The sequence below is a fragment of the Scyliorhinus canicula genome, chromosome 10, assembly GCF_902713615.1.
Source record: "Scyliorhinus canicula chromosome 10, sScyCan1.1, whole genome shotgun sequence".
Taxonomy (NCBI): domain Eukaryota; kingdom Metazoa; phylum Chordata; class Chondrichthyes; order Carcharhiniformes; family Scyliorhinidae; genus Scyliorhinus; species Scyliorhinus canicula.
Window position 1 is genome coordinate 127,498,425 of NC_052155.1, and position 26,015 is coordinate 127,524,439.

At 48.2% G+C, this 26,015-nt stretch overlaps 1 protein-coding gene across 8 annotated transcripts in view; it reads right to left on the reverse strand.

Moving 5' to 3' along the window:
* The window catches only part of sybu (syntabulin (syntaxin-interacting)), a 215,032-nt gene that overhangs the window by 29,612 nt on the left and 159,405 nt on the right, over positions 1 to 26,015 (reverse strand). For all 8 annotated transcript variants that reach the window (XM_038809748.1, XM_038809744.1, XM_038809741.1 and 5 more), the window contains 2 exons: positions 24,878 to 24,980; positions 8,368 to 8,565 (listed from right to left, as the gene is read on the reverse strand). In XM_038809748.1, the coding sequence (XP_038665676.1) occupies positions 8,368 to 8,565; positions 24,878 to 24,980 (301 nt within the window). The remainder of the gene's footprint in view (positions 1 to 8,367; positions 8,566 to 24,877; positions 24,981 to 26,015) is intronic.

Below are 26,015 nucleotides of genomic sequence, written 5' to 3' on the forward strand. Positions count from 1 at the left end.
CGGCCATCCGTTTTTGGCTAGTACCGCCGCCGTGGATTAGACATGAGCCGACACGGCGGAACCTGGCAGGTACGGCGGCTGGTGAGGTCCTCGGGGGGCGCGGGGGGATCCAACCCTAGGGGGGACCCCCATGGTGGCCTGGCCCATGATCAGGGTCCACCGATCTGCGGGCGGGCCTGTGCCGTCTCTGCGCCAGCCCCTGTAGGGCTCCGCCATGGCCGGCGCGGAGACGATAACCCCCTGCGCATGCAGCATAATACACCAGTCAGTCTGTGTATGCGCAGAACCACCCTGGCGGTTCCGCGCATGCGCAAGATCACGCCGGCCATTCAGCACATGCACTAACTCGCGCAGTCCCTTCGCCACCGGCTGCCGTGGCGCCAACCCCTCCGCTGTCCACCTAGCCCCCGGAAGTGCGGGGAATTCCGCACTTTCGCGGGTGTTGATGCCGGAGTGGTTCGCGCTGGTTTTCCCGCCGACATGGGGACTTAGTCCCCAGAAAGGAGAATCCCACCCATTATGTCCAAATCTGGGCACCACACTTCAAAAAATATGTAAAGGCATTGGAGAGGGTGCAGAAAGGATTTACAATAATTATTCCAAGCACGAGGGACTTCAGTTATGTGGATAGTTTGGTGAACCTGCGGCTATTCTTAGAGCAAAGAAGGCTGAGAGGAGAGTGAAAGAAGTCAAATGTCCTGGGAGAGAAAGGTAGGAAGAAACTGTTTCCATTGGAAGAAGAGTGAAAACCAAATGACACCGAATTAAGATGAATGGCAAAAGACCCAAAGGTGCGATTGCACTGAGAGGGCGTGGGGGTGCACAGGAGTTTCACTGGGATGTTGCCTGGGCTGGGGCGTTTCAGCTATGAAGAGAGGCTGGTTCAGCGAGGGCTGTTCACTTTAGAGCAGAAGAGGCTGAGGGGGGCAGGGGCGGACCTGATTGGATTGCACAAAATTATGAAGGACATGGATAGGATAGTTAGGAAACTGTTTTTCTTGGTTGAGGGGCATAAATTAAAGGTAATGCGCAAGAGATTTTGAGGGGATTTGAGGAAAACCTTATCCACCCGGAGGGTGATGGAAATCTGGAACTCACTGCCTGAGAGTGTGGTAGAGGTGGGAACCCTGCCAACATTTAAGAAGCATTTAGTTGAGCACTTGAAACGCGGTAGCAGACAAGGGTACGGACCAAGTACTGGAAAGTAAGATTAGAATAGATAGGTGCATGATGGTTGGCACAGACACAATGGGCCGAAGGGCCTCTTTCTGTGCTGTAAAATACTATGACGCGATGTGAGGGGAATGATTTTTACACAGCAAATGCTGAGGATCTAGAATGCACTGCTGAGGGTGTTATGGAATCAGATTCAATCATAGCTTTCAAAAGGGTATTGGATAATTATCTGAAGAGAAACAAAATGCAGGTTATGGGGAATGTAGTGAGTAATGGGACAAGATAAGTTGCTCTTGCAGAGAGCTGGCATGAACATGGCGGGCTCAATAGCATCCGTCTATGTTTGAGCCATCTGATTTTATAATTTATCAAAAACCTTTCCAAAGTCCATAACCATGAGATAAAACTGCACCATCATCATCACCCACTATATTAAAAACTTGATAAAGTTACTGAGAAACGATTTGTCTTTAACAAATCCGTGTTGGCTGTCATTTATTAATCTATGCTTCTGCCTTTGAATATTGTAGTTGCTGGATTTATCGTTCTCTTTTTTGAACACACTGTAACGTTTGCAATTCTCCAGTCCTGTGGAATCATTCCCATTTCTAAGGAGGATTGGAAGGTTGCGGCCAAAATCTGTACCATCTCCACCCTTACCTCCTTTTGCAACCTATGTTAATTCCAATTCTCTCTCCACAGATGCTGCCACACCTGCTGGGTTTTTCCAGCATTTTCTGTATTTACTCAATTGGTACCTCAGCAATGTGTTCTACACCTACTAGATCTCCTTTTTGTCCCTCAGTCAGCTCCATCCTTCTTTTGACTGCCCTTTTACTTAAATAGCTTTTGAAATTTCTTTTATTTTATCCTCAAATCTATTGTCAAATACTCTAATATCTTTTATCCCCTCTACTTTCTGTATTCAGTTCAGTTTTCCCACTGTGGAATGGGTTTAACATTCATTATAAACCCCCTTTTACAGTTTCATTTCAAGCTCTATATCTTTGGTCATCAAGGATGACCTCCTCTTATGTCAACTTGTCTTATTAAAACCCAACTATCTCCTTTCTGAAGGCCTCCCACTGCTCATTTACTGTTTTACCTGTCACTCGGTCATTCCAATCTACATGGACCGGAGCCTTTACAACTCACTGAAATTAATGTTCCCCCAGTTGAGTATTTTCACATTTTATTGATCCTTCTTTTTCCACAACTCCCAAATACTCCCTCATAATCCACTTGTCCCACTTAGAATCATAGAATAGAATCATATAATCCCTGCAGTGCAGGAGGCCATTCGGCCCATCGGGTCTGCACTGACCCTCTGAAACAGAACTACCTGTGCTCACTCCCCCACCCAAACCCTGTAATCCCACCTAAACTGCACATCTTTGGACTCTAAGGGGCAGATAGCTGTGCTCTTTGGTTGACAATTCAGACAGCTGTTTCCTGCTTTAAAACTTGTACCAATGGCTAAGTTATTTCAATGACTTCAAAAACTTTAGTCAATGTATTGAGTTCTGGGGTTTTAGTTGTAAAATAGGGGGTCAGTAAGGGGTGAAAAAGCTGCCAAGGAAACTGTGAGCCTTTATATTGATAATTTTACAACTACTTAATAGGATGATGTTATTTTGGATTACTTTTTATGAAGTGGATTTTGAATGACTATTTTTATCTTGACAGCTTTATGAGCATCTCAAGACTCCTGAATGTAATAGTAGGGCTCAAGAGTTTTGTAGCGAAAAGTGGATGAGTGGGCATGGGGAAGATATTGGGGGGTTGGAGGTGTGAAGGGCAAGGGGTAGTGAGGGGGCATGGAATGTGAGGGGGCATAGCATTTTTAAAAATTCATTTACAAGATGTGTCCATCTCTAGCTAGGCCAGCATTTATTGCTCATCCCTAGCAGCCCAGTCTCTGATCAATGGTAACCCCCCATGATGTTGCTTCAGTATGCTGTTTCAGTATCTGCGGTACGGCTTCAGTATCTGAGGAATTGCGAATGGTGCTGCACATTGTCCAGTCATCAGGAAACATCCCCACTTCTGACCTTATGATGGAAGGAGTCATTGATGAAGCAGCTGAAGGTGACACTATCCTGAGGAATGGCTGCAATGATGTCCTGGAGCTAAGATGATTGACCTTCAACCACCAGAATCATTTTCCTTTCTGCTAGGTATGACTCCAACCAGTAGAGACTTTCCTCCCTGATTCCCATTGACTCCAGTTTGCGAGGACTCCTTGATGCCACACTCGGGCAAATGCTGCCTTGATATCAAAGGCAGTCACTCCCACCTCACCTCTGGCAGTGAGCTCTTTGGTCCATGTTTGAACAAAGGCTGTAATTAAGTCAGGAGCTTAGTGACACTGACGGAACCCAAACTGAGCGTCGGTGAGCAGGATATTGCTGAGTAAGTACCACTTGATAGCACTGTTGATGACCCCTTCCATCATTTTGCTGATGATTGAGGGTAGACTGATGGGGCAGGTAGGATTTGTCCTGTTTCTTGTGTGCAGGACATGCCTGAGCAATTTTCCACATTGCTGGGTAGATGCCAGTGTTGTAGCTTTACTGGAACAGCTTGACTAGGGGTGTGGCAAGGTCTGGAGCTCATAGTCTTCAAGACTATTGCTGGAATTAATGTTCAGGCCCATAATCTTTGCAATATCCAATGCTTTTGGTTGTTTCTAGAAATTACATGGAGTAATAAAATTTGCTGAAGACTGACATTTGTGACGCTGGGGACATCTGGAGGAGGCCAAGGTGGATCATTCAGTCGACACTTGTAGCTGAAGATTCTTGCGATTGCTTCAGCCTTATGTTTTGCACAGATATTCTGGGCTTCTCCAGGTGGTGGTGTTCACTGATAGCTGTGCTTGTTCCCCTAGATGGTAGTGGTTGTGAGTTTGGACGAGCAAGTGCGGGGTGGGGGGTTAGGGGGCCTCATACTAATTTACCGAACTGGGCTGATATCCCAACTAATGGAAGCAGACCCTCTAATCTGCCTACCTCAATTTCTGTCCTGCTTTGTGAAATGCAGCTCTACTATTTGATGTCATATATTATGTACCCAGCAGTTTGTTCATTATTCTTCATTTCCAAGCCAATAGATTATATCTTTGAACACTCAAGCACATCAAATTCCATTATTCATAGAATCATGGAATCCCTACAGTGCAGAAGGAAACCATTTGGCCCAATGAGTCTACACTGACCCTCTGAAACAGCACTCCACCCTGGCTCACTCCCCACACTATCCCTATAACCCAGGGGTGGGCAAACTTTTCCGTGCAAGGGCCACATTCAGAAATTCACAATTTTAAAGGGCCGCATAGTATATTAAGTAAAATAATCACTTCACCCGGTTATGATTCTGGGCGCCTCATATAGAACACAGAACATAGAACAGTACAGCACAGAACAGGCCCTTCAGCCCTCGATGTTGTGCCGAGCAATGATCACCCTACTCAAGCCAACGTATCCACCCTATACCAGTAAGTAACCCAACAGCCCCCCCCCCCATTAACCTTAAAAAAAAAAAAAAATTTTTAATTTAAAAAAAAAAAATTTTTTTTTTTTTTTTAATGACTTGGTGGGCCGCATAAAGACCTTTGGCGGGCCGCATGCGGCCCGCGGGCCGTAGTTTGCCCACCCCTGCTATAACCCCACTTAACCTTCGGACACTAAGAGGCAATTTAGCATAGCCAATCCATCTAACCTGCACATCTTTGGATTGTGAGAGGAAACCAGAGTCGCCGGAGGAAACCCATTCAGGAGAAGAATGCACGGAGGGAATATGCAAACTCCACACAGTCACCGGGTCCCTGACGCTGAGGTAAAAGTGCTAAACACTGTGCCACCATGCCATATTATTATAATTCTATTATTATAATAGTATATTTGACCAACCCTGTCACCATGAATGTTTAAGATGCCATAGACCAACTGAGTGAATAAAAATGCAAAGGAATCAGAATATACAGTTAAAGCACCTTGGTGCAATAGTTCTCAAAACGTGATATGCGTACCCCGGCAGCATGGCAGATGTCTCTTGGGGGTATATTTTGCTCAATTGTGTAACCGCAGATTTTCAAGAATTCTTCGGGCCTCTGCGCTGAAATCGCGCTCGGAGCGGGGGATGGGGCGTCAGACTCACGATTCTCCGCGGATCGGAAAATCGCCGCCAGTCAGTGCCCCCAGTCAGGGGCCCTTGAAAGAGGCCTATCTGGGAGGGGCCTATATTTACGGGGCCGACTTGCTGTGTGGGTCCGCCATGTTGCGCGGCCGGATGTGCAGGGCCCCATATCGGCAGCCGAAGCTGCGAGGACTACTCCGGGGCCCTGCTAGCCCCCGGCAAAATGGAGAATCACTGTGGACTTTTTCCAAGAAAGTCCACAGTGATTCCCGCTCATTTTCCCGCGGGCGTGAGGACATAGTGTTAAGATTAGGGGGTGCTGAGTGAGTGAGTTGGAGGAGGCCCCAAAATACTGGAATGGAGCCAGTAATCTGGTTTAAAGGGACACTGCCTCCAGGACTCAGGGCTACAACCGTAGTGAAATAGTCAATCACTGAAAACGGAAAAATGGACATCGGAGTGACTGGCCAAAGAGTCCACACCCGTAAGGTTACTCAGAAGACTTGGTACTATATGTACCAAAGGGAATTTTGACTAATTTAGTGTTCTGTTGTGGAACAGACTGAGCTGGGTTTTCGATTTTGGGGAGCTGTTGTGGAACATATAGATTGGGGCTGTTGTTTACATGGAAACATACATAGAAATTAGAAACAGTCCTTCAAGCCTGCTCAGCCATTCATTATGGCTCTTCATCAAGTTCAATATCCTGATCCCACCTTCCCCCCATATCCCTTGATCCCTTTAGCCCCAAGAACTATATCTAATTCCTTCTTGAAATTACGTAATGTTTTGGCCTCAACTACTTTCTGTGGGAGTGAATTCCACAGATTCGCCACTCTCTGGGTGAAGAAATTTCTCCTCACTTCGGTCCTAAAAGGTTTACCCCTTATCCTCAAACTGTGACCCCTAGTTCTGGACTCCCCCACGATCGGGAACATTCTTTCTAAATCTACCCTGTCTAATCCTGTTAGAATTTTATAAGTTCCTGTGAGATCCCCTCTCACTCTTCTAAACTCCAATGAATATAATCCTAACCAATTTACTCTCTCCTCATGCCAGTCCTGCCATCCCACGAATCAGCCTGGTAAATCTTCGCTGCACTCCCTCCATAGCAAGAGCATCTTTCTTCAGATAAGGTCACCAAAACGGCACACAATACTCTAGGTGTGGCCTCATCAATGCCCTACACAATTGCAGTAAAACAACTCTATTCTTATACTCAAATCTTCTCACTATGAAGGCAAACATACCATTTGCCTTCTTTACTGCCTGCTGTACCTGCACACTTACTTTCAGTGACTGATGCACGAGGACACCAAAGTCTCGCTGAGTATCCACCTCTCTCAATTTACACCCATTCAAATAATAATCTGCCTTCCTATTTTTGCTACCAAAGTATATAACCTCACATTTATCTATGTTCTACTGCACCTGCCATGCATATGCCCACTTACTCAGCCTGTCCAAATCCCGCAGAAGAATCTCTGCATCCTTTTCACAGTTCACTCTCCCACCCAACTTTGTATCATTTGCAAATTTGGAAATGCTACATTTAGTTCCCTCATCCAAATCATTAATATATAATGTGAACATTTGGGGTCCTAGCACAGATCCCTGTGGTACTCCACTAGTCAATGCCTGCCAATCAGAAGAAGAACATTTTGCTTCCTGTTTGCTAACCAGTTTTCTATCTCTTACTACCCGTAATCCAATGCACTTTAACTCGACACAGTAATCTGCTGTTTGAGACCTTGTCAAAAACCTTCTGAAAGTCAAAATGAACCACATCCACCGGTTCTCCCTGGTCAACTTTACTAGTTACATACTAGTTTGCATTTTTAAAAAAGTTTGAGGCAGCACAGTGGTTAGCACTGCTGCCACACAGCGCCGAGGACCCGGGTTCGATCCCGGCCCTGGGTCACTGTCCGTGTGGAGATTGCACATTCTCCCCGTGTCTGTGTGGGTTTCACCCCCACAACCCAAAGATGTATAGGGTAGGTGGATTGACCACGCCAATTTCCCCTTAATTGGACAAAATGAATTGGGTACTGTAAATTTATAAAAAAAAACTTTCTTGTATATCTAAAGTGTTTACTCCTTTCAATAAAGTTACTTTTCTTTTTTATATTATTAATTATAATTGTCATATTATTATTATTCAATAGTCAATAAAATTGTTGTTTTAACACATTACTTGACATGGTCACTCATTCCTGGTACATCTAGAGTCCAGTTCTGAACCAAAGTGAGACTCCAAAGAGTCTCTCATGCTCTCTTACAAGACACATGTTTACCCGTACTGTGTAAATAATGATTTAGAAAACGTGTGGTATTTGGAGGGGTAGTTAAGAAAGAAACTACTTACGGGGTGTGCTAACCCTCACAAGAACCTTCACAAGGACCATCGAGGATCACTAACTGATCTCCCCGTGGGCTCCGCAGAATGCGAGTTCCTGTGGTGAGCGGGCGGAGACCTGCCAGCTGGGGCTCGTTAACTGGACCTTTCAATGTAGTTCCCAGACCTGTACCGGCAGTTCCCGATAGTCCTAGTTTGGGACGTTTGTTTTGTGTGCTGTGGTAACGGCTTTATTTTCAGTTTAAAATGAACAAGTTTGGCCTTTCATTCCACGCCTCCTGGATTTATTACAAAGGGTACGCAAAAAGTTGGTCAATCTGAATTGGGGATGTATGAAGAGGGAAGCATTGCCTTCGAGAATTGTGGTCTGAAGTTGGCAGGCCTGATCGGGGCAGTTAAAGAAAAATCTGCTTACAGTTCGTTTGTAAAGTTAGGCAACACAATTAACAATACAGCCGTTAATAGAATTATGTTCCATTTGTTTTACAATGATTGCAATACCTTTTACTTAAAAAATGTGTATTTAAAATGTAAAGCGGTTAGTCAAGGCTCTTGTCTAAGCCTAAATATTCATTTTTGAATACTTAGATCAGAATTGATGAATAAAAGATGCCAAGTACAGAATATAGCGCATGAGGTTTTGATCAGAAAAATGAAATGCAGTACTTCATCAATCCTACCAGCTTTCATTAGTATACCTGATAGTTGGGCTACTGTCACTGCCTTTGTATGAACCAGAGTTACTGCTGCTACTGCGAGATGAAGCTCCGTAGATGTCACGAATGTTGGCTGTATTTCTATACACCGCTGTCACCGGTTCTTTCTCTCGAGTAATAGTTGGGCTCCCCGAAGGCTTGTGACCACCAGAAGTATTACCTCTCCCATGATTACCGCGGCTGACAATTGGAGAAGAAATTATTTTCACATAAATAACTGACTGTAGTACAGATCAAATGCATGCCACACAACACAAGTTCTACATTTAAAGACAAATAGAGCAATCACAATTCAGAAGGTATGCTCTATTAACAAAAGCACCCTCCTGGATATTTTCAAATGAGATCCACTTTCATCAAATATTGGTTACTCTGAGCAGCCATTTAACAAACAGCAATAAACTTTAAAAAAATACCCAACAAATCCATCACCATCTATAAAGTGAAAAGGACAAGTAATATCTCAGCATAATACTTAGCCTGAGAGAGCGGCGGAGAGGGGAGAGCAGCGCAGAGGGGAGAGCGGCGGAGAGGGGAGAGCGGCGAGAGGGGAGAGCGGCGGAGAGGGGAGAGCGGCGGAGAGGGGAGAGCGGAGAGAGGGGAGAGCGCAGAGAGGGGAGAGCGCAGAGAGGGGAGAGCGGCGGAGAGGTGAGAGCGGCGGAGAGGGGAGAGCGGCGAGAGGGGAGAGCGCAGAGAGGGGAGAGCGCAGAGAGGGGAGAGCGGCGGAGAGGGGAGAGCGGCGGAGAGGGGAGAGCGGAGAGAGGGGAGAGTGCAGAGAGGGGAGAGCAGCGGAGAAGGGAGAGTGCAGAGAGTGGAGAGTGCCGAGAGGGAAGAGTGCAGAGAGGGGAGAGCGGCGGAGAGGGGAGAGCGGCGGAGAGGGGAGAGCGGCGGAGAGGGGAGAGCGGAGGGAGGGGAGAGCGGCAGAGTGGGGAGAGCGGAGAGAGCGGCGGAGAGGGGAGAGCGGCGGAGAGGGGAGAGCGGCGGAGAGGGGAGAGCGGCAGAGAGGGGAGAGTGCAGAGAGGGGAGAGTGCAGAGCGGCGGAGAGGGGAGAGCGGCGGAGAGGGGAGAGCGGCGGAGAGGGGAGAGCGGCGGAGAGGGGAGAGCGGAGAGAGGGGAGAGTGCAGAGAGGGGAGAGTGCAGAGAGGGGAGAGCGGAGAGAGGGGCGCAGAGGGGAGAGCGGCAGAGAGGGGAGAGCGGCGGAGAGGGGAGAGCGGAGAGAGAGGAGAGCGGAGAGAGGGGAGAGTGCAGAGAGGGGAGAGTGCAGAGAGGGGAGAGTGCAGAGAGGGGAGAGTGCAGAGAGGGGAGAGTGCAGAGAGGGGAGAGTGCAGAGAGGGGAGAGTGCAGAGAGGGGAGAGCAGCGGAGAGGGGAGAGTGCAGAGAGGGGAGAGCGGCAGAGAGGGGACTGTGCAGAGAGGGGAGAGTGCAGAGAGGGGAGAGTGCAGAGCGGGGAGAGCGGCAGAGAGGGGAGAGCGGCGGAGAGGGGAGAGCGGAGAGAGGGGAGAGTGCAGAGAGGGGAGAGCGGCAGAGAGGGGAGAGCGGCGGAGAGGGGAGAGCGGCGGAGAGGGGAGAGAGGGGAGAGCGGCGGAGAGGGGAGAGCGGAGAGAGGCGGAGTGGGGAGAGCGGAGAGAGCGGCGGAGAGGGGAGAGCGGCGGAGAGCGAAGAGCGGCGGAGAGGGGAGAGCGGCTGAGAGGGGAGAGTGCAGAGAGGGGAGAGCGGCGCAGAGGGGAGAGCGGCGCAGAGGGGAGAGCGGCGCAGAGGGGAGAGCGGCGCAGAGGGCAGAGCGGCGGAGAGGGGAGAGCGGCGGAGAGGGGAGAGCGGAGAGAGGGGAGAGCGGAGAGAGGGGAGAGCGGAGAGAGGGGAGAGCGGCGGAGAGGGGAGAGCAGCGGAGAGGGGAGAGCGGAGAGAGGGGAGAGTGCGGAGAGGGGAGAGCGGCGGAGAGGGGAGAGCGGAGAGAGGGAGAGTGCAGAGAGGGAGAGTGCAGAGAGGGGAGAGCGGAGAGAGGGGAGAGCAGCGGAGAGGGGAGAGCGGAGAGAGGGGAGAGTGCGGAGAGGGGAGAGCGGCGGAGAGGGGAGAGCGGAGAGAGGGGAGAGTGCAGAGAGGGAGAGTGCAGAGAAGGGAGAGCGGAGAGAGGGGAGAGCGGCAGAGAGGGGAGAGCGGCAGAGAGGGGAGAGCGGCGGAGAGGGGAGAGCGGCGGAGAGGGGAGAGCGGAGGAGAGGGGAGAGCGGAGAGCGGCGGAGAGAGGGGAGAGCGGGGAGAGGGGCGGAGAGGGGAGAGCGGAGAGAGGGGAGAGTGCAGAGAGGGGAGAGTGCAGAGAGGGGAGAGTGCAGAGAGGGGAGAGTGCAGAGAGGGGAGAGCGGAGAGAGGGGCGGAGAGGGGAGAGCGGAGAGAGGGGAGAGTGGCGGAGAGGGGAGAGCGGCGGAGAGGGGAGAGCGGCGGAGAGGGGAGAGCGGCGGAGAGGGGAGAGCGGCGGAGAGGGGAGAGCGGAGGAGAGGGGAGAGCGGGAGAGCGGCGGAGAGAGGGGAGAGCGGGGAGAGGGGCGGAGAGAGGGGAGAGTGCAGAGAGGGGAGAGTGCAGAGAGGGGAGAGTGCAGAGAGGGGAGAGTGCAGAGAGGGGAGAGAGTGCAGAGAGGGGAGAGTGCAGAGAGGGAGAGTGCAGATAGGGGAGAGCGGCGGAGAGGGGAGAGCAGAGAGCGGCGGAGAGGGGAGAGCGGCGGAGAGGGGAGAGCGGAGAGAGGGGCGGTTAGGGGAGAGCGCAGAGAGGGGAGAGCGGCGGAGAGAGGGGAGAGCGGCGGAGAGGGGAGAGCGGCAGAGAGGGGAGAGCGGCGCAGAGGGGAGAGCGGCGGAGAGGGGAGAGCGGCGGAGAGGGGAGAGCGGAGAGAGGGGAGAGTGCAGAGAGGGGAGAGTGCAGAGAGGGGAGAGCGGAGAGAGGGGCGGAGAGGGGAGAGCGGAGAGAGGGAGAGAGTGGCGGAGAGGGGAGAGCGGCGGAGAGGGGAGAGCGGCGGAGAGGGGAGAGCGGCGGAGAGGGAAGAGCGGCGGAGAGGGGAGAGCGGGGAGAGGAAGAGTGCAGAGAGGGGAGAGTGCAGAGAGGGGAGAGCGGCGGAGAGGGGACAGCGGCGGAGAGGGGAGAGTGCAGAGAGGGGAGAGCGGCGGAGAGGGGAGAGCGGAGAGAGCGGAGAGAGGGGAGAGCGGCGGAGAGGGGAGAGGGAAGAGTGCGGAGAGGGGAGAGCGGCGGAGAGGGGAGAGCGGCGGAGAGGGGACAGCGGCGGAGAGGGGAGAGCGGAGAGAGGGGAGAGTGCAGAGAGGGGAGAGCGGCGGAGAGGGGAGAGCAGCAGAGAGGGGAGAGCGGAGAGCGGCGGAGAGGGGAGAGCGGGGAGAGGGAAGAGTGCGGAGAGGGGAGAGCGGCGGAGAGGGGAGAGCGGCGGAGAGGGGAGAGTGTAGAGAGGGAGAGTGCAGAGAGGGGAGAGTGCAGAGAGGGGAGAGTGCAGAGAGGGGAGAGTGCAGAGAGGGGAGAGCGGCGGAGAGGGGAGAGTGCAGAGAGGGGAGAGCGGAGAGTGCAGAGAGGGGAGAGCGGCGGAGAGGGGAGAGCAGAGAGCGGCGGAGAGGGGAGAGCGGCGGAGAGGGGAGAGCGGCGGAGAGGGAGAGAGCGGCGGAGAGGGAGAGAGCGGCGGAGAGGGAGAGAGCGGCGGAGAGGGAGAGAGCGGCGGAGAGGGAGAGAGCGGCGGAGAGGGAGAGCAGCGGAGAGGGGAGAGCGGAGAGCGGCGGAGAGGGGCATAGAGGGGAGAGCGGCGGAGAGGGGAGAGCGGCGGAGAGGGGAGAGCGGGCGGAGAGGGGAGAGCGGCGGAGAGGGGAGAACGGCGGAGAGGGGAGAGCGGCGGAGAGGGGAGAGTGCAGAGAGGGGAGAGTGCAGAGAGGGGAGAGTGCAGAGAGGGGAGAGTGCAGAGAGGGGAGAGCGGTAAAGTGGGGAGAATACAGAGAAGGGAGAAGGGTAAAGAGGGGAGAGCGGTAAAGAGGAGGGAGCGGTAAAGAGGGGAGAGCGCAGAGAGGGGAGAGCAGTAAAGAGGGGAGAGCGGTAAAGAGGAGAGAGCGGTAAAGAGGGGAGAGCGGCGGAGAAGGGAAAGCGGCGGAGAGGGGAGAGTGCATTGAGGGGACAGCGGTAAAGAGGAGAGAGCGGTAAAGAGGGGAGAGCGCAGAGAGGGGAGAGCAGTAAAGAGGGGAGAGCGGTAAAGAGGAGAGAGCGGTAAAGAGGGGAGAGTCCAGAGAGGGGGGGGGATAGCAGGGGACAATATCGCAAAATAGGATCTACATGCATAGACTGGAGTTCCTTTAAATATCTGACTGCAAATGTCTCAACCCTAGTTGCCTTTCAGAAAGTGGTAGTGAGTTGCCTTATTAAACCGCTGCAGTCCTTCTGGTGTAGGTACACCCACTGTGCTATTAGGGAGGATTTTGCCCCAGCAACAGTGAAGGAATGGCGATATATTCCCAAATTAGGGTGGTGAGTGACTTAAAGCAGACCTCCAGATGGTGAGATTCTCAGGTATCTGCTGCTCTTGTCCTTCTAGATGGTAGTGGTCGTGGGTTTGGAAGATGCCGTCTAAGGAACCTTGGTAAGATACTGCAGTGCGCAGTGCATCTTGTAGATGGTGCACATGGCTGCCACTGTTTGTCGGCGGTAGAGGGTTTGAATGTTTGTGGAAGGCGAAACAGTCAAGCGGGTTGTTTTGTCCTGGATGGTGTCGAGCTTCTTGAGTGCTGTTGGAGCTGCACTCATCCAGGTAAGTAGAGAGCATTCCATCACACTCCTGAATTGTGCCTTGTAGAGGGTAGATAGGCTTTTGGGGGAGGGGGGGGGGGGGGGGGGGTCAGAGGGTGAGTTACTCTTCGTAGGAATCCTAGCCTTTGACCTGCCTTGGAGTCAACAATATTTTTATTTTTTTTTAAAATAAATTTAGAAATCCAATTCATTTTTTCCAAGGGGCAATTTAACGTGGCCAATCCACCTAACCTGCACATCTTTGGGTTGTGGGGGTGAAACCCACGCAGACACAGGGAGAATGTGCAAACTCCTCACAGACAGTGACCCAGGGCCGGGATTCGAACCCGGGTCCTCAGCGCCGTAGGCAGCAATGCTAACCACTGTGCCACCGTGCCGCCCCTGTGTCGAATATTAATATCACTAGTCCAGTTCAGTTTCTGATCAATGGTAACCCCCAGGATTTTGATTGTGGAGGATTCAGCGATGGTATTGCAATTGAATATTATGGGCGGTGGTTAGATCCTCTCTTGTAGGAGATGGTCATTGCCTGTCACTGGTGTGGCGCGAATGTAACTTGCCACTTGTCAGCCCAACCCTGGATATTGTCCAGGTCTTGCTGCATTTGGACATGGACTGCTTCATGATCTGAGGAATCACGAATGGTGCTGAACATGGTGCCGTCATTCGCAAATATCCGCACTTCTGACCTTATGATGGAAGGAAGGTCATTGATGAAGCAGCCGAAGGTGGTTGGGGCTAGGACACAACCCTGAGGAATTCCTGAAGTAATTTCCTGCCGCAGACCTCTGCAGGAACACCCTGCCTACAAACCTAAGACAGGTGACTGACGGCTAATTGCGAGAGCTGGCAATTATGTCAACTTTACCACTGACAATGTCAGTTAGTATAGCAGGAGTTCAATTTTGTTGCTCTAACTGACTCCCTAAAGATACAGTGCACAATAAACAGCACATAGATGGCTCTCTGAAGACGGCCATATCTGCCAGGAGTATTTGTCATTTTCAAGAACTTCCACTTTATCAATGTGTTGTTGGCGTGCAACCAGTGGATGACGTTTATGTGTGTATTCACAAGAGTCCTGACTGGCAGCTCTCAAGATGCCATTCTGTGGCAGTCCAAGCTCCTTCTTGGATCTGGAAGTAGGCATCAGGGGTGGCTTCTGGGTAATAAAGGATATCCACAACAAAATTAGTTCCTGCCACCTGTTGGAAATATGGCCACTGAAGCCCAACAGTGCTACAATGAATCCTACAGCACCATCAGATGTGTAATCGAATCAGTGTGCTGAAGGTGTTCTTAGGTGCCTGAGCAGATCTGGAGGCAGCCTTCGATACACTTGAGACAGGGCCTAGAGGATGGTCATTTTCTCAAAACCGCAACGTCTTGACCTGTAGGAAGACCTAGACAAATAACTCAGATCCTCCACCAACATTTCAGAGTGTAAGGAGGAAGAGGATGCAGTCAAATATCCCTAGCTTTTCACATTGCTGCTTGGGACATCAAAGATGCCTTTAATAATACAAACTTCACTGCAAAGCCCATGGTGCTGGTCACAATATCCATGTCGAAGACATCATCTCAGTGGCCTGTGGCATCAGCACCTCCCCAACCCCGTGCATCAATCTAGTTGAAAATGCAGCATATCTCCTCTGCTGCTGCTCAATTATTCTCCTTTTCATCAAAGGCTCCTGAGGTACAGCACCTGAGTCTATTTGAGCAGAGTTTGGAGAGGGCTGCGTCCACTGTTGTTCCTGTCTCTATCATTGTTTGTGTTCACTTGTGAGCAAGCTCTCTGTCCAACTGGCTCCACTGAAATGAGAGTATCTGCACTGAGCACAACGTGCATGAGTCCTGTGGTGATGAACCCTCAGGAAAAGTCAGCTTCTCTGAGAACCTGTCCTTGCTACGCCCACAGTGCTGCACATGAGAGATACCTCTTCAGAGATAGAAGACATGAATTAGTCATGTCAAGGTAAGAATGTGGCAAGTTCTCATGATCAAGTTGATCTATTTCACTGTTGAAACCAAGTCAACTTGACTGAGTGCCTTATGACATTAGTAGCTATTATTAATTTCACAATCCAATAGCTAGGATCTCCCCATTTCTGACAACAACCTCCATTTATATAGTGCCTGTCGTGTAATAAATCATTTCAAGGCACTTAACAGGAACATCCTGAAGAAAGATTTGATACCAAGGAACAGAAGGTGATATCAGAGCTGATAGCAAAACCTGGTCAAAGAACTAGGCTTCGAAGAGTGTCTGAAAAGAGGAAAGATAGTTAGATAGGCAGGAATGTTTAGAGAGGGATTTCCAGATCTTAGTGCCTAGGCAACTGAGAATGGTGTTATGTATTTACAATGAGTCTTAGCAGCTGCAGTAAGTGCTATGTATTAATATGTGCATGGCGTCACCGGAAGTGATGTCACAGGTCGGTAGCCCGAAAAATTGCCAGAGTGAAGGTGCAGCCAGTAGTTAACACACCTTGTAAATAAAGTTCTGTGAGCTTTTGACCCTCCGTGTTTCCTAGTGTCAGTTCTCCACAATTCACACTGCAAAGACTGGCAATGAGGACTTCAAACGGTGCTTGCTAGCCATCCAGAAAAAAATAAATGACGAACGGCAGGAAAGAAGACTTAGATGAAAAGCTCTTGCATTTGCTGCAGACAAGGTGGACGTGAGTAGCAATCTACCGCAGAGCAATTCTGGAGATAGGGTATTTTAACAAACAGACTGAAGCCCGGGTGGTTGCCTTCTTCAAACAGGAAAAGCAAGGTAGCTGCTGAAAACATGTTACAAAGTGCGCATACGGGGAACCTCCATTAGGAAGAAAATCGGCGTGAGTTTTTGGTGCTGTGGGACCATTCGATGAAAATGTTGGAGCAATGGGGCTCCTAAACGGAGCGGTTTGACTAGTTTGGGCAGGAAAACAAAATAGCAGAAGATATTCGGGCTCCCAGGTTCCTGAGCATGATGGGTAAAACGGTCAATCTCCTCAGAAGTTCCGTGCAATCAGAGAAGTCAGGCTTGAAAACGTATGAACAAATTGTAGAGATCCTCCAAGCACGCTATTCGGCGAAGACCTTGGTGATTGCAGTATGCTTGAGATTCCACAGAAGACATCAAGAAGAGGGGGAAACCTATTGCACAATTCTTGGCTGTATTAAAAAGACTTGCAGAATACTGTGAGTATGGTGATTAGCGGAATGATACAACTATAGTGCTTCACTTTGCAGACTACAGATTGGTCTGTGGTCTGCAAAGTGAAGCACTATAGAAACGGTTGCTAACTAAGAGTAACCTTGCTCTAAAAAAGGCCATGGAAATTGGCATTTCAATGGAGCTGGGTGTGAAAGAGGCTCAGTAACTGAGTTTGAATTCTCAGATACGCAAAATGTCAGCAGAATCGACACCTAAGAATTTCAAAACCTTTACATGTCACTGATGCATGAAGCCAGGGCAGTTACATTTGCGCCACACAAGTATCATCTCCTACAAGAGAGAATCAAACCGCCGCCCCATGACATTCAATGACATTACAATCGCTGAATCCCCCACAATCAATATCCTGGGGGTTACCATTGATCAGAAACTGAACTGGACTAGCCACATTAATACTGTGGCTCCCAGGGCAGGTCAAACACTAGGAATTCTACAGCGAATAACTCGCCTCCTGACCCCCCAAAGTCTGCCCACCATCTATAAGGCACAAGTCAGGAGTGTAATGGAATACTCTCCACTTGCCTGGATGAATGCAGCTCCATCAAGACTCAACAAGCTCGACACCATCCAGGACAAAGCAGCCCGCTTGATTGCTCCCCTTCCACAAACATTCAGACCCTCCACCACCAACGAATAGTGGTAGCCATGTGTACCATCTACAAGATGCACTGCAGTAACTCACCAAGGTTCCTTAGACACACCTTCAAGACCCACAACCACTACCATCTAGAAGGACAAGAGCAGCAGATACCTGGGAACCCCGCTACCCGCTATCTGGAGGTTCCCCTCCAAGTCACTCACCACCCTGACTTGGAAATATATCGCCGCTCCTTCACTGGTGCTGCAGCAACATCCTGGAACTCCCTCCCTAACAGCACTGTGGGTATACCTACACCTCAAGGACTGCAGCAGTTCAATAAGGTAACTCACCACCACCTTCTGAAGGGCAACTAGGGATGGGCAATAAATGCTGGCCTAGCCAGCGACGTCCACAACCCGTAAATAAATTTTTAAAAATTCAGCTGCGGAATGTTGGTGCAAGGATATAATTTACAGAAGCTGTGGAAAAAAAGGTCATATAGAGCATGCCAACTGGAATAAAAAGCAAGCTATGAGCAAAAATAGTAAGAGACAAGTGGTAACCAAAACAGCATGTCAACAGAACAAAAGAAGTGTTCATGCTGTGCAAAAGAGTCGAGGGAAATGAGGCAACTTTCATTTTGGGGACAAATTGTCACTGAATGTGCTAGCCACTTCTGGTATTAAAATAGATACAGGGTCACTCCACTGCTGGGTGGGCAGCCAGTAAAGATGGAAGTCGACACTCGGCAGCAGTCTTGCTGTTGCCAGAGTCATTCTATAAAACTCAAGACGCATTCCCTTGAAACTTTCAAGAATAGTGTTGAAGACATACATTGGTGAAGTGATTTCATTGAAGGGCCACATTAATGTAGCTCTGCAGCTTAACAGGTAAACAGCAGACTTGCCTTTACATGTTGTAAAAGGGCAATTATCCAGCACTGATGGGTTGGAACACAGTTGGAAAAGATTTGCCTGAACTGGGCCGAAGTTAAACTGATGAATCTAAAGAAGCACACTGTTGTGTGTGATAAAGAACTGGGGAGTATGGAAGGCTTTTCAGTTATATTGAAGATTAAAGAAGGAAGCCAAGCAAAAAGCTTGAAGGTAAGATTGGCACCCTATGCTATCAGGCTGAAAGTTGGGAGCGACTTGGAACGGCTGGTGAAGACGGTTTTCATGGAACCTGCCAATATTAGTGAATGGGCTGCACCAATAGTAAAGTCATCAAAAATGATGGATCCGTATGGATTTGCAGAGACTTCAAAGTCACCCTTAATCGAGTGTTGTGTACTTAACAATACCCACTACCCCACATTGATGACTTGTTTGCAGGGTTGGCAAGAGGCCAACATTTTAGCAAAATCAATCTGAGTCACGGTGGTGCAATGGTTAGCACTGCTGCCTTACAGTACTGAGGACACGAGTTCGATCCCGGCCCCGGGCCACTATCCGTGTGGAGTTTGCACATTCTCCTGTGTCTGTGTGGGTATCACCCCCACAACACAAAAAGATGTGCAGGGTAGGTGAATTGGCCAGGCTAAATTGCTCGTTAACTGGGAAAAAAAGAATTGGATACTCTAAATTTATAAAAATAATCGATCTGATCAGCCATACTTACAGATGAATGTAGACCAGAATTCACAGGAATTTCTGACAATTGTGACACATAAAGGTTTGTTTCGGTAACGAAGATTACCATTTGGTATCACATCAGCTCCTGTATTGTTTGAAAGAGCAATGGATCAGATCTTGAGTGGACTAATCAGAGTCCAGTGCTATCTGGCTGACTCCCTAGTCACTGGAAAAAATGAAGGGGAATATCTTCGGAATCCGGATGCCACTCTTCAAAGGTTAGAAGACGATAGACTGAGTGTCCGCAAGGACATGTGTGAATTCTTCCAGTCTTCCACTGGGTATTTGGGACATGTGATCTATTCCACGGGCCTTCAGAAATCGCCTTTGAAGGTCAAGGCAACCAGAGGTGCTTGCACCTCAAAACATTAACCAGTTGTGATCCTTCCTAAGATTGTTGAACTATTACAAAAGATTTGTTCCAACTTAGACAACCTTTTAAAAACCATTGCATAACATGTTGTGCAAAAGCAAGAAGTGGGAGTGGTTGGATCAGTGCAATAATGCTTTTGTGCAAGCCAAAGAAACGTTGCTCAAATCTGAAGACCTTTTGCCTTTTGACCCTACCCTATCCCTACAGTTGGCGTGTGACGCATCCCCTTATGTGTTGGAGCAGTGGTATCCCATATCATCCCGTCAGGCGAAGAAACACCCTTTGCCTTTGCATCTCGAATACTGAGCAAATCTGAAAGTAACTATGAACAAATTGAAAGAGAACCTTTAAGGATTACTTTTGGAGCAAAGAGATTCCACCAATTCATGTACAATAGAAGGTACACGCTGTTGGTGGACCGTCATCCATTAACGACAATGTTTAGACCACACACAGGAATTCTCTCACTTGCACCATGTAGAATGCAAAGATGGGTATTGCTTTTGTCTCCACATACTTACACCATCAAGTATTGACAACAAAGTCTCCATTGTAATGCAGATGGACTTTCACGATTACCGCTACCAATTGATTTGTCAGCAAGTAGTTCATCAAACTACTCAAATGGAAGTACTTCTTCGAACAGGTAGACAGTAACACCTGTCACTTCAGGACAAGTGAAGAAGTATACTCAGACTGATCCGATATTCTCCAACGTAATGGATATGGTGCCACGAGGCAAGATCTCAGTTCTAAAACCTGACTTGAAACCGTACTCCACTAGAAGATTGGAGCTGGCTGTACAGTCAGGTTGTCTTCTTTGGTTGCTCAGAGCAATCATTCCGCCATCATTGAGAAGACGAGTGTGAAACAAATTGCATGAGGGCCTTGCAGAATTGTGCGCATGAAAGAAATAGCAAGGAGTTATTTCTGGTGGTCTGGATTGGGTGCGGAGATCGAAGGGAAAGTGTTGTTCATGTATGAAGGTACGAAACTTATCACTGGAAGCACTGCTGATTCCTTGGGAATGGCCGGAAGAGGCTTGGGAACGGGTGCACGTCGACTTCAAAGGACCTTTTGAAGGACATATGTTATTGGTAACAATCAATGTTCATTTAATGTGACCAGAAATCGCCATAATGAATGAAGTCAACTTCATCAGAAAAGACGATTGAGAGATAGAAGTCTTTAGTAGGTTTGATTCCCTGAGCACTTGGTAAGCAATAACAGACCTTAATTTGTCTCCCAAAAATTCAAATGTTTCTTGAAGGAGAATGGTATTTAACATATCGTCCCATCCCGCTACAAATGGACGAGCAGAATGCTTCATCCAAACCTTGAAACACACATTTAGAGCAACCAGGGAACAAGGTTCGCTGATCAAACGCCTTAATCAATTCCTTTAAACATTATTTTTAATTAAAATGCTTCCAATTAACAGGCAATTTAGCATGGCCAATCCACCTACTCTGTACATCTTTGGATTGCGGGGTTGAGACCCACGCGGACACGGAGAGAAAACGCAACCTCCATACGGACAGTGACCCGCAGCCGGGATTGAACCCGGGTCCTCAGTGCCATGAGGGAGCAGTGCTTACCATGCCATCACTGTGCCGTCCTTAATCAATTCCTACTGATGTATAGTAATACTGCTCATTCAAGTCTAAAAGTTCTCCAGCATTATTAATGATGAAGAGACAATTGCATTCAGCATGCGACTTGTTGAAACCTCTGAAAATGAAATAAATCGTTCAACAGAAACAACAAGGACAGACAGAATGGCAGGGAAATAAAACAAAACATTGTGTCTTCCACCAAGGACAAGGTGTGTTGGCCAGGAACTACTCCACAGGGGAAAAATGGGTTTGCGTCGCGATCCTTGCACAAACTGGGCCTGTCTCGTATACTGTCCAGACTAGAGATGAAGTCACCTGGAGGGGGCTTGCGGACTAGCTGTCAGCGGGAGAACTGATCCGCCGGAAATGGAATCTGCTGACAATTCAGGTTCATCAGTACAATGCTGAGCTGAACCTTCCTACACCCCTGGCACTGACAGACACTGTTGAGGAAGACAGCGCCTCAGACCAAGCAGAGTCAACCTCTAGTTACAACATCGACACCGGTCAAAACAACCACTGATGACATCCGTACAAAGACAAAAATGCCAGAAGCAGATGCCAGAGGTTCACCATCAGCCATTCTGAGAGCAATGATCTCCAAACCGTCTGATTTATTGATCATTGCTCATGTTACACAGGTTTGTAATTGTTGGGCATGTTCGATTTAAAGGGGGAGGAAATGTTATGTATTCACATTGAGTCTCAGGGCGCGATCTACCAGCCTTCTTGAGCCCGACTCAGGGCTCGACAAGGCTGGAAAATCTTGTCAGAGACTTCTCGTGAGATTTACCGGCCTCGTCATGCCATGGGAGATAACGTGACCTCATGAGGCATCGCGATCATGACCCCGCCCACAATAAATAAGGCCTAAATGTGCATATTCAAGTGTGCAGGCAGGCGCACTTGAATATGCTCACGACAGAGTTCCCAAGGTGCAGGATCTAACCCCGAGCAAGCATTGTTTAGCACTGGTTTACACCAATGTGGACCAGGCGTACCGGCACTCGGGGGAGTGTCTCCCAGGTGATCGTCAGCCTCTGGGTAGTCAGGCTCTGGGCATAGCGGTACCCAGGCACCGCTGATGTCCCCCAGGCACTGTGACACTGCCAGCCTGGCATCACTAACTGGGCAGCCTGGCGCTGCCACCGGACTGCCACCCTGGCACTGCCAGGGTGCCCAGGTGGCACTGCCAGCATCAGGGCGCCGGAGGCCGATTGGGGGTTGAAAGATCTTTTCCTGTATTGGCAAGCGGAGGTTGTTAGTGCAGGAAATGGGACAAAGTGCGGCCTCGGCGGGGCGTTCCTCACCAAGGCCCGAAAGTGAAACAGAATCCCATTTAATAGCGAGGTCATTCTCGCCGCTGCCATCGTAGGGAAACACCCGGCTACATGCACCCGACATGGGACTGTTTCATTTAAGTTAAATCATGCCCTTAGTTGCTGCATTAATCACTGTGTATTAAGTCACAGATCACGAGCGTAGAGTGAAGAAACAGTCTGTAGTGACACATAACTTGTAAATAAAGTTAGTTTTTGACCTTCCGTGTCTCGTAGCGTCAGTTCTCCACAATACACAACAAATTGGTATAGAGACTGGACAAATGAGTTTGTGCACAAGTGAATATAAAGAAAAGGATGGGTGCATCTGCAAAAGGGAAATGTTTGTGAGGACTGATGCGACCGAGTATTCTTGAGAAGGCAAAGAGAGGGGGTGTGGTGATGCACACAGCAGGATGGAGATACACATGGCACTGTGGTACTCACCTTTTCTTTGTTTTGATAATTAAACCACTTTCTGCATTGAATCCGGAAGCATGACACCGCCTTCCTGCTGGCACCCTCCTCTGCCATCCCCCACCACACTTTCTTTGTTCAACAACAGGCTTCTATCTCCCATTGCGAGACAAGAGCTTCACCTTCTGTCATCTCACAATCCATAGTAGCATTTCCAGGGAGGCATGTAGCTGTGAAGCAGACACTTCCAGTTCTCTGACAGCCAAGTCCAGGTCCTTCAATGTGCAGTGTTGGATTGTGCTTTCAAATACTCGAGGTGGAATTTTCCGGTCCTGCCGATAGCAAACCGCCCCCCCCCCCCCCCCCCCCGCTGCAGGTTCCCCAGAGGCGGAGGAGGTGAACAATGGTAAATCCCATTGACAGTGGCGAGAGTGGAGGTTCCCATCGCCAACCAATGAGAGGCCGCTTCCACAGTCACAAAACATGCTGCAGTAAGGGGGTGGAATCCCACCCTGGAACTGAAATCACATTATGTGGGCCCATATCAAGCCCACTACCACTAATTGGATGGGAAATCCAGGAGGAAGTTGATAATGAGGTGGTAGAGTCAAAAAGCCAGCGACAAATATGTTTACCACATTTCTAGGAGCCCCCCCCCCCCACTTTGTTGTGCTCTGAACAAAGCTGACACCCAAACCGTTAATCATTTTTCCTTACAGACACTGATGGATCTGTTCTACATCCCTAGCATTTGCCATTTAATCAATAATGATGATCCCTGAAAGTAGAGCTTCAGTGACAAAGAATGAGAAACATTGCCCGTAGCCTACATTCACATTTATTGCCCAAACATTAAACATTCTAATTTCACCTAACGCATGTAAATCTCAAATTTACATAATACCAATTTACCAGAAATACAGGTTTTACTGACAGGCTTGCCTGTTAGGGGTTTATTTTTTCAGTCGAGTAGGCTGAAGCCTTTCCTCGCGGAAATTATTGTTAATAATCGTTTGCTGATTCATCTTTGTTTTTATGTATAGTTCTTCACTTTGAAATAAATCCATCTTCTTGTGTGACCGTATCACTGTTTTCTGATTACTTTGCTACAATTCTCAGGGTGAACTACACAACACTAGCTTTAAGGAAAATCTTTTTTTTAATGGAATGAACTCGTCCCTGACCATTTTGCAAAAACAGAATTTATCTGTAGAATACTCGTAGCCTAAGTTAGTAATGTTATAGTGACAACTAAAGTTCTCTGCCATTCGTAGTTATATATAGCACTTGCTTTGTTAACAGATAATCAAATCACTTTCTGATTTAGTTATATATAGATAGAAGATATACCTTTAATTTTGGTTCTCCTGAAATTTCTCACAGAAAAATGCATGAGTGCTAAATATATATTTAAAACTTGTACAGGAAACTAAAACTCCATAAGAAAACCTCCGATTAGAGATGTATGTGAACATCTTCATGTGTTTGTCGAATTAGTAAATTTGCATTAATTTCAATAAGAGGGCAAAGTTTTCAACTCGTTACCCAGGTGTCAAATTGGCCTTATGAATTGGCCACTCATTATAGAAACAACTTAACTTCTCTTTGATTCTCAATTGGCAATCCTCATTGTTAATCCCACCGGCAAATTGAAAATTAATACTAGAATTTCAAATGTGACAATATAGACAAACTCAAGAAACAACCTTTTAGGGAGTATTTCATTGCAGAAACTTTAAATGTTTAATAAGTTACTTGATTTCTTTTTAAAAAGCACCAATGGAGCCAATGTGATGGCTGAGCTTGATTGATGTTTTCACCTGTAACTATCTACACATCAAGCCTCCTAAATGGCCTGCTGATATTTGGGAACAGCAGAAGTTGGGCACTGTACCACACTCAGAGACCAAACAAACCCCTTACACAACTCTGAAGAGCTAGAATTGGAGAACATTAACTTTGAGAAAGTTGACAAATAAAAGTGTGCACAGTGAACATAGAACATAGAACAGTACAGCACAGAACAGGCCCTTCATGTTGTGTCGAGCCATGATCACCCTACTCAAACCCACGTATCCACCCTATACCCGTAACCCAACAACCCCCCCCCCCCCCTTAACCTTACTTTTATTAGGACACTACGGGCAATTTAGCATGGCCAATCCACCTAACCCGCACATCTTTGGACTGTGGGAGGAAACCGGAGCACCCGGAGGAAACCCACGCACACAGGGGGAGGACGTGCAGACTCCACACAGACAGTGACCCAGCCGGGAATCGAACCTGGGACCCTGGAGCTGTGAAGCATTTATGCTAACCACCATGCTACCCTGCTGCCCCAGTGTACAGGATCTCCTAAGTGGTTTAGCTCCAAATAACTCCATCTTTATATTCATTTTATTTTTCAATCAAATTGGAGGCAATCATCTATGTCAAAACTCCCTGAAAAAAAGTTTCTAATGCTAATAGTTGTAAGTATTCATTTTTTTCTTCTATGCCAACAGGCCTGTGTTGCATTGATCGTCGTCCTAGTTTTTAAAAAGAAAAGGCTTACCTGCGGGAAGCCGAACTCCGCTTGCTCCCTGTACTTGACATAAGACCTTCTGGTGCTGAGATGCTGCCTGTGCTACTGGAGGAACTAAAGTCAGCTTCACTGCCTGTACATAAGAAAAAAAGGCATTAAAATAATTTCACAGGACAGGCAAAAGCACACAGTCCTCTATTACGACAAATGAGACAGTTACATTTAATGTTTTGGGGGAAGTTGCAGGTGTCAGCACACCTACAATGCAATGGGTTAGCCTCAACCTGGGGGAGTTTACATACACACAGGTATGCATAGTGCTTCAGTGCAGTTCCTATTGAATTCCGTAGTAAAACCGAACAAAATCAACATTTGCAAAATCAGTTAGAAGTGAAAACAAATCATACATCTTTTAGATAATAATAAAACTAAAGCTAATTAAATTAAACACACAGCTACACTATCAGGTTACAGATATTCTCTGTGACTGAACAAAACTGGCTCTGACTTTTTAAACCATTCAGCAAAAGCTGCTTTTACTTAATCTGCAAATAGCGGGCTATCAGCAGTGAGACACAATCAATCCCGCTTAGTGGAGATCAGCTCTAATTACTAAACTGGATCACATTCAAGTATACCCTTTACAGTATGCACCTGCGTACTCTGGTGTAGCATATCCTCTGTTCCAGCACTAACATTGCTGTCAGCCATTCTATCTTCACGCTTGCTGAACATCAGATTTGATTAGGCTATTCTCCTTACAGCATTCTTAACCAGCCTCTTACTGTCACTTGGAGCAGAGGCCAAGAAACTACACCAAATGAAAGATTTCTTCACCTTAGATCACAGAATGTGTTTGGACTAAACCTATAAAACATAAAGCTGCATTTGGAAACTAACATGGATGCTGCTGCAAACCCAGCATCTACGAGAATCATCCTGACAAATTCTGTTCACAGTACATGTCCAGACATGTAAAGCAGCCTCTAGGGTTTAAGCTTTAATGTGGAATTAAATATGACTATAATCTTTCCAGGGGAGGGGCTGGGAGTGGAGGTGGGTTTGAAGAGAAGAATAATTTCCTCAGCATTCCCCATCTCTTGATGTCCAGGCAGCAGCATAAACTAGGCCACTTTAATACTCACACTGTTTTAATTCGCACGTTAGC